This window comes from Perognathus longimembris, chromosome 28 (assembly GCF_023159225.1).
Source record: "Perognathus longimembris pacificus isolate PPM17 chromosome 28, ASM2315922v1, whole genome shotgun sequence".
NCBI lineage: Eukaryota > Metazoa > Chordata > Mammalia > Rodentia > Heteromyidae > Perognathus > Perognathus longimembris.
Window position 1 is genome coordinate 93,336,888 of NC_063188.1, and position 8,818 is coordinate 93,345,705.

The 8,818-nt window shown below is 41.4% G+C and overlaps 1 protein-coding gene across 1 annotated transcript; it reads left to right on the top strand.

Moving 5' to 3' along the window:
* The first annotated feature begins 6,977 nt into the window (after window positions 1-6,977).
* LOC125343204 (ferritin heavy chain-like) lies at window positions 6,978-7,622 on the top strand. Its single transcript, XM_048335470.1, has one exon. The coding sequence runs from the start codon at window positions 6,978-6,980 to the stop codon at window positions 7,620-7,622; it is 645 nt and encodes a 214-aa protein (XP_048191427.1).
* The last annotated feature ends 1,196 nt before the right edge of the window (window positions 7,623-8,818 follow it).

The window sequence follows — 8,818 nt, forward strand, 5'->3', positions numbered from 1 at the left end:
TACACTAGAATTTGTACATTTATTTCCACATTAGGGCCATACTAAGGTTTTATGAGTGAAGTTTTCATTAACATTCATGTATAAATCATTTTATGTATTTGCATTCCATTTCCACTTACTTAGAAGTAAAATTTTTGGATCATAAAATCCATATTAAATTTACCCTTAACTTCTTCAAAGTAACTATACTGTTTTGTATTTTCATTACATCCTAGCAAACACTTTACCATTGTATTTTAGTCATTATAAAGCTAAAATCAGATCTCATTGATGATATACTACATCTTTACCTGAAAAAAAGTCCATAAAAACAAGATGTAGGAAGCAAAAGAGAATGCCAGTCCAAACTCTTTCCATTTAACCTGTACATGGTTCCAGATCTGCAGATATCCTAAACTTAACTGAATCAGCATCACATGAAATTCCATTAAGGAAAGACTGTGGAGAATTCACATATTATAGTCAAAGAACTGAGGTACCTCACATGACAAACTCTCTTCTACCTTAAATGTTGAAGCAAACATTTATCTAAATATATATATATATAACTAGTAAACAATCAGAACCTGAATAAAAGCAGTTTATATATACATATATATACAAATACATATATATACATACATACACACACATATATACATATACATACATATACATATATACATACACACACACACATATATATATATATACAAATATGGTTGCTCAAAGCCTGGGTGCTATCCCTGAGCTTTTGTGCTCAAGACTAGTGCTCTACTACTTTAAGCCACAGCACTACTCCCGATGAAAGCAATTTCAGAGTTCTCCATAAACACACACACACACACACACACACACACACACACACACTCCAAAATCATTGCTGAAATGAAATCCATGGGTTTAACACCACAAGAAAAGTTAGTGCTCAGGTGAAAACTACCAAAGACTAGTGTAACATGGTCCTCATATCAGCAGCTCATTGTGATCAAACCTCTTAATCAGCCAATGCTCTTGGGCTCATCTGTAAGAGGAGTGTGCCAAATCTGAGAAGCAGAAGTATTTAGTGAGAACTAGTTAAGAATTAAAATGATAAAAACTTCAATGAAAAAGGTTTATTATAAAATAGAAGCCTGTTATTTTTAATCTGTTTACAATGTTGTTTCAATTTCTTTTGAAACAAGAGTCATTCATAAACGAATACAAAATCAAAAGCAGAGACCACTGATCCTGCCTTTCGCTTCATTCCACAGTTTTTCATTGTTGTCTAGATACTATTTCTGGACCCTGCATCTAATAATAAATAATATCCATTGACTAAGGTCTTCATTCCTCCCTAAGTGATGACACAAGATAGCATCTTCTTTGCAAGATATATCCCAAAGTTTCCAGGAACCAAGTAAGAAAAAAATGGAAAAGAGACAGCAAGAGAGAAATTAAGAAATGAAGAAAAGAGGTGTATTCTTTGTTTTTTCAGGGGAGATTTGACAAGCCTTGGTAAGCAGAATTGCTCATATGGCCATATTTTCAGCACATTGGAAAGAGGTCAGCTTCGCTCGAGTGGCACCAGTCTTCTACCATATTGTGAAAGACTTATTCTCAGCTGAGTACATGATGCAAAAGAAGCACATCCCTTCTACCCAACAAGTCTCCTATCCACCTACAAGCAGTCATAACCACTAGCTCTATATCTGCAGAATTCATTACAGTTGCTGGTTGTGAGAACCATAGAAGAGTACTATAAACTCAGTGTTTCACAGACCTCTATTCTAGCAAACATGGAAATGTGGAAATGCAAATAATCTAAATGTAGAAATGCAAATACATTCAGCTCTCCACTTTCCAAATATACGATGAGATTGTACGTCTCCATCCATTTGAAGTTAGGTCACATATTTCTTTGAACAATGAAATGTAAACAGAAATGATATGTATACCTTCCAATGGAAGCTTAAAAAAACAGCATACAATTTGCTAAATTAAGTCTCAATGTTTCAGTGAGCAGGAAGTTTTAGTGGAGATAAGGTTCTATCCATTTGGATTAATACTGATACTGTTAATGCTGGTCAATGCTGTCAATAATGAATAGACTTACTGATACACATAAGCAAAACCTATGTTTTATTTTTATTTATTTATTTAATTTGTCGGTCATGGGGCTTGGACTCAGGGCCTGAGCACTGCCCCTGGCTTCTTTTTGCTCAAGGCTAGTACTCTGCCACTTGAGCCACAGCACCACTTCTGGCTGTTTTCTGTATATGTGGTGCTGGGGAATTGAACCCAGGGCCTCATGTATAGGAGGCAAGCACTCTTGCCACTAGGCCATATCCACAGCCCCACCATGGTGGCTCTTAAATGGGTCTGAAAGCTTTCCCTGATCTGGAGACTCCAACTCTGAAATCACTTCTGCTTTCATTTTTGAGTAAGCTATGACATTTGGAAAAAAAACAGAATCTTATTAAGAAATATAATGAAGTAAACTTGAAAATATGACTGTGTTTGATAGGAATGGTCGGAACACGAAAAAGTGAGCATGTTAATGAGGTAATTGAGTTGTGTCCCATAGAAGAATGATTTTATATAAATGGAAAACAGTAGGTTAAACGGGCTGCTCAAGATTCAAATCAAATGGCCACCCTTCTCAGGTTCCATTAAAAGTAGTAAAATAGCATTTACAAAATATACAAATTACCTGCCAGGGTCAAATCAAACTTTCCTTATACACAGTAATGACTATAAGCAACTCGGTCATCATAACACAGAAAACCTATAGAACTCCCTATTGTGGTGCTTGAGATAGCTGCTTAAAAGTCCTCCATGTGTCTCCTTGATATATGACTGTTGTGGGGGGGGGTGGGGGGGAGAGTAGAGACCAGGTCTACAAAACAACAAACTTCTCTTCAAATGGTATTTCCACAGGTTTGGGACAGCGACCTTACATTATGTATCTAAAACTAAACAACTACTAAACATAAAAAGGTCTAGAATAGACCTATCAGTGGATCACAACAGCTCAACAGCTATGTACATATGATCATGTAAGACGAGGATAAGCAAACTCTATTGTTGACATTACATTTAAAGTTCTAGGTGAATATCCATTGGCGTACACCACGTGGCTACTGTATATGATTTTGGTACACTGGGTATTGTATATATGCCTACCTGATCTAGGGAAGGGAAAGAAAAATGAGGGTGTAAGATATCACAAGATATGTACTCACTGCCCTGTTATGTAACTGTACCCCTTTTGCACAACACCCTGTCAACAAAATTTAATTAATAAAAAAAAGAAATGTAAAAAAAAAGTCCTCCATTTGTCTTCCGGATAATTACAGAGTCAAGTATTATGTGGTACAAAGTTGGATTCTTTGCCATCTCATCATCCTGATGAGCTTCCGAGCCTTTTCTAGAAAATCAAAATAATTTCCCATTGCTACAAACCTTTGGATGCCTCACATGATTAGGAGGATGGGCATATCATGGGACCTGATGCTGGGAGATTACTCAGGAGCTTGGAGTGTGTATGTAATGAAGGTAAGTTAGAGACTAAGCCCAGGTGGGCCTTTAGGTTCATGCAGAGAACAAAATCTTTCATAGCCATGAATTACACCCACAATCATAATCTGTAACATTAGCTGCAAAGAATCTGAATAAGCATATCAACAGCTCCTTATGACACATTACTGGTAATGGGAAAATAAGTCCTAATACCATCTCTTACTGGTTACATCAGCTCTCCAGGGACATGACTATTTACATGACATCTTTCAGACATGCTCTTCCCTAATCTATTACTTTGAAATGAAACCAATATGTACAAAGGAGATTTTCCCACCCATTCCAGACAACTTGCTTGAAATTAAACAAGCTCTTTTCCCTGAATTCTGAGCCCACTAGTCACTTTTCTATAGGGCATCTTCTCTTGAATGACCCAGGACACAAAGGCTCAATTGTTATGTTCATCTCCCTACCTGCTTGGCCTCCTGCATTGCTAGTCTCAAAGAATTGTGAAGTAAAGCCTGAATTGTGAGAACCCTGGATTTTTCTCTTTCCATCATTATCCACAGCTATCTTCAAATTTTGTTTTTCACCTCAACTACACTTGTACTGATTCTTCCTCTGCATTGCCCTTTCCACGCCCTATTCTACATATCGCATCTTCTCTCTCTAGATTATTGCAAAAGTCTCCTGGCTACTATTTTGCTCTACAGTCTCATGCCCCTCTAATCTATTTCTCATTTGTTGACAGAAATTGACACACTTTACAGAAATCTGACTTTTGGACTCTAATTTAAAAAGATTCAAGTGCCCCCGCTAGTTAAAAAAAATAAATTGCAGGGCTGGGCTCCTGAGTTTTCAGATTTTTCTTTGTGAAGATACTTGAGCCCTCCCTTTAATCACATAGCATCCATCCCAAACTGCTTGTGGTTCTGCATACACACCTCATACATTTACACCACTGTGTTTTCCTTCATGTGGGATGACTCACTGGAAAGCTTTTCTTCACCCTTCTCCCTACTCTAATTCTGATAGGAGAATATTTATACTCAGTTCAAATGTCACCCTTTTCAGGGGATTCCTGACTTCTTCATCCTTTCCCCCCTTTGTGGGTCCATTGTACTGACAAAAATGTAGACTTGAGTTTAAATTACCTTTAGCTGCCTAGGAACCCCTTCCCTTCACAAAACTTAGTAGTTTAAAACAAAAATCATTTTATTCATCATAATTATATGCATGGGCTAGCATCAAGTCAGTAGGTATTTACTCATTGTGATATTAGATAGGGCTGTGGTCATTTGCAATGCCCCCCAAATGACTCATTTCAAATGGCTGGCAGTTGGTATTGACTATTGTCTAAGAAATTCTTCCTTGTTTTTTTTGCTCATTGCTATTTCATGTAATTTGATCTCACAACATGGTAACTAGATTCAAAAGAGAAGTGACCCAAGAGAAAAACTTCTAAATGGAAGAAAAGGCTACCCGTCCTCTTGGAAATCCCAGAATGCTACTTCCATCACTTTTTATTAGCAAGGCAGTCACTGTCAGGCAAAATAAGTAAATAAAACACAAAAATAATAGCAGAGCCTTCCTAAACAGGGAGACAAAGGCTGGGCATGATGCCACACACTTGTAATTACAGCATTTAGGAAGCTGAGGCAGTAAGATTGTGACTTCTATTCCAGCCTAGTAAGGCTCAGAAAAAGCAACACAAAACAAAATAAAAAATAGAGAAGGGAGGAAATGTGGGTCGTCTTTAGAGACTGGCTTGCTATGTAGCCTAAACAGGTGTCAAACTCACAATCCTCCCACTTGTCTCCCAAATGCTGAGATTATACATGAGGGCAATTTCATAGCCCTAGAGAGCAACATGTTTTTGTTTTGGGCATGGGTTTGCACTCAGGACCTTGAACTCTCACTTGGCTTTTTGTCTAAAAGGTGGTTGCTTACTACTTAAGCCACAGCTCTACTTCCAGCTTTATGGTGATTAATTGGAGATAAGAACTCCAAGGACTTTTCTGCTGGTGGGGGGGGGGGTTGAACTGTGATCCTCAGATCTCAGCCTCCTGAGTGTAAGCCACTGGTGTCTTGCTTGTTTTTTTCTGTTTGTTTTTTTTTTTTTTTTGGCCAGTCCTGGGCCTTGGACTCAGGGCCTGAGCACTGTCCCTGGCTTCCTTTTTGCTCAAGGCTAGCACTCTGCCACTTGAGCCACAGCGCCACTTCTGGCCGTTTTCTGTATATGTGGTGCTGGGGAATCAAACCCAGGGCCTCATGTATCCGAGGCAGGCACTCTTGCCACTAGGCCATATCCCCAGCCCCCCTTGTTTTGTTTTAAATGTTCTGGAAATACTCAGTGTTGCCAGGGTTGCTGTGGCACTCAGCTCTCCTGACTGACCCATAACCTTTGACTCTTCCCTCAGCAGGATTGTTAGTACAGATGTTGAAGTCACTGACAGCTGCTATTCTAATAAAGCTTTATGATATTAAATTCCACTGCACAGAAGCACTGCCTTTAATGAAAACTCAAATGTTGACAACAGTTTGATAACTTAAAGGAGCCAAGAAAGTGATTCACTCTTTAAAAAGAATTTGAAGTTTGCTTTATTTATTTGCTGTTGCCAGCACTAAGACTTGAACTCAAAGACTTCTTGCTCTTATTTTTCCAGTCAAGATTAATTGATGCTCTATCGCTTGCACCACTGCTCCACTTCCAGCTAGCTTTTGGGGTAGTTAATTGGAGATAAGGGTCTCATACTGTTAGGGGGTTTCTAGGGAGGAGATTCCACATCCCTCCAAGGGTCCACCACTCAGAGACAGTCTCAAGCAAAAAGATGGAGTTACTGGGGAAGCAAAAGGTGAACTGACCAGCCAGGGATGCAGCACAGACTCAGGTGCTGACACTGTGACCACTAACAGTCCTCCAGCCCGGGGTTCATAAGGGTAAAAGCATAGCACAGATGTAGGGAGTTGACTCGGGGTAGAGCAAGCAACAAACAAGTTAAGCAAGCCATTTACAGAAGCAGAATTTGGGGGTCAGGTTGACCTAATATTTAACTTCATTTTAACAATCGTTACCATGTTTCCCTAATCAAGATGGCAGTCAGTTGTACTCCCTACAACAATACAGTATTTTTGCCTGGGCTGGTTCCGAAGAATGATCCTCCAATCGCAGCCTGCCAAGTAGCTAGGATTACATGCATGAGCCACAGGCACTCAGCAAAAAGGTTTGCATTTTATTTATATGTAACTTCGAATCATCTAGGCCCAACAGTCCAGTCAGAATCACTTCGATTGTTGAGGAAACTCGGTGCTCGGTGCGAAGGGATTTGCCCTTTGACCCTCCCTCTGCGAAACTCCTCAAAGCCACTATAGCCCATTTCCGGTCTGCACTGGTCATGTCCGGCTTCAGCTTCTATTGTCTACGTCACTGACGCAGTAGATTTATCCAAGGGCAACAGGCCCAGAGGCCCCAGGTGCTCGCTGCCCACTCGGTCGCCATGGCTTATCCGAAAAGGCGGCAGCGCCGGCGGCGCCATCGCTGCCCACCCCGCATGCCCAGAGCGCTGCCGGTCTTCACCTTTGTGTTGGCACCGGTTCCAATCCCACCGCCTCAGCCGCTAGCTCAGGTCCGACAGAATTACCACCGCGACTGCGAGATCGCAGTCAATAACCTGATCCAGCTTCAGCTCTACGCCTCCTATGTGTATCTGTCTATGGCCTTCTACTGCGATCGTTGTGATGTGGCTTTGAAGAACTTCTCCCGTTTCTTCCTACGCCGGTCCCATCAGTGGACTGAAGACACCGAGAAGCTTCTGTGGTTGCAGAATGAACGTGGAGGTCGCTTCAACCTGCGCCGCATTAACAAGCCTGACCGCGACGACTGGCACAGCGGCCTCCAGGCCATGGAGTGCTCCTTCTACCTGGAGATGACCATCTCGGAGAGCTTCGTGGAGCTGTACCAACTGGCCATCAGTAAGAACGACCCGCACCTCTACAACTACGTGAAACGCCACTGTCTGCGGCCGCAGTTGGAGAACGTGAAGAAGGTGGCAAACTACCTGTCTGAACTGCGGAGAAAGAGGGACGGGATGAACGAGTACCTCTTTGATAGGAATGTCCTGGGCAAGATGGACGAGGACTGAGTTGGGACTCTCCCCAAGCCAAGGACTCATTGCCTGAGAGCGCAATCACTCTCCTGATTTGGCAGTTGTTTCCAATAAAGTTTATTCTGAGCATTAGCAAAATGTCCAGTTAATTTGTGTGAACAAAATGTTCACCTTTGGGGGAAGAAAAGGAACATCCTCATGAGCCGTTTTTTTTTTTGTTGTTGTTGTTGTTGTTGTTTGTTTGTTTTTTGGTGCTGGTCCTGGCACTTGAACTCAGGGCCTTAGTGCTATTCCTGAGTGTTTTATCCAAGGCTAGTATTCTACCATTTGAGCCATAGATCTATTGCTGGTTCTTTTGGTGCTTTAGTGGAGATGAGTTTCACAGACTTTCCAGCCTAGGCTGACTTTGAACTGTGATTGTCAGATCTCAGCCTCCTGAGTAGCTAAGATTGCAGGTATCAGCGACCAGCACCCAGCTCCCATGCAAGTTTTAAATGAATATCCAGGCATCTCTCCACCCCTGTGCCCCATCTCTTGCTGACCCATCCTCTTGCAGCTCAGGATCTCCAGTGGGTGTGAATGGGAAGGCAATCTGTAGGCCTCTGGAATATTCTAAATTAGCCTACCCCTTCCTTATAATCAAGATGGGCATGGGTGGTGAGATAGGGAGGATGTAATAGTGTCTGGGACACTAGTGTCTGAATAGGGTGTCAAATATGATGTATCTCTAGGACACTAGAGAAATAAATGAGATTAGGTAATGATTGAGAGAATGAGATCTAGGCTGGATGCTGTTGGTTCATGCTTGTAATCCTAACTCCTTAGGCTGAGATCTAAGGATCATGGTTGCCAGTTCACAACCAGCCTAGGCAGAAAAGCCCATGAGACTCTTTAGTTTAACCAGCACAAAGTTGGAGGTAGAGTTGTGGCTCAAGTGGCAAAGCACCAACCTTGAATGAAAAAAAAAAGCAAGTGACAAAGTGAGACCCTGAGTTTAACTGCCCCTGTAAAGGCAAAAAGGGGGAGGGAGAGAAGGAGGGAGGAAGGGGGGGGGGAGAGAGAGAGAGAGAGAGAGAGAGAGAGAGAGAGAGAGAGAGAGAGAGAGAGAGAGAGAGAGAGAGACAATAGAAGAGAATGGAGAGGAGAGAAAGAGCAATTGTCAACTGTACCTGCAAACTTGGTTCACCAAGATACATAGACCTTAATATTTGTTGATTCCAGGTAAGATGAGA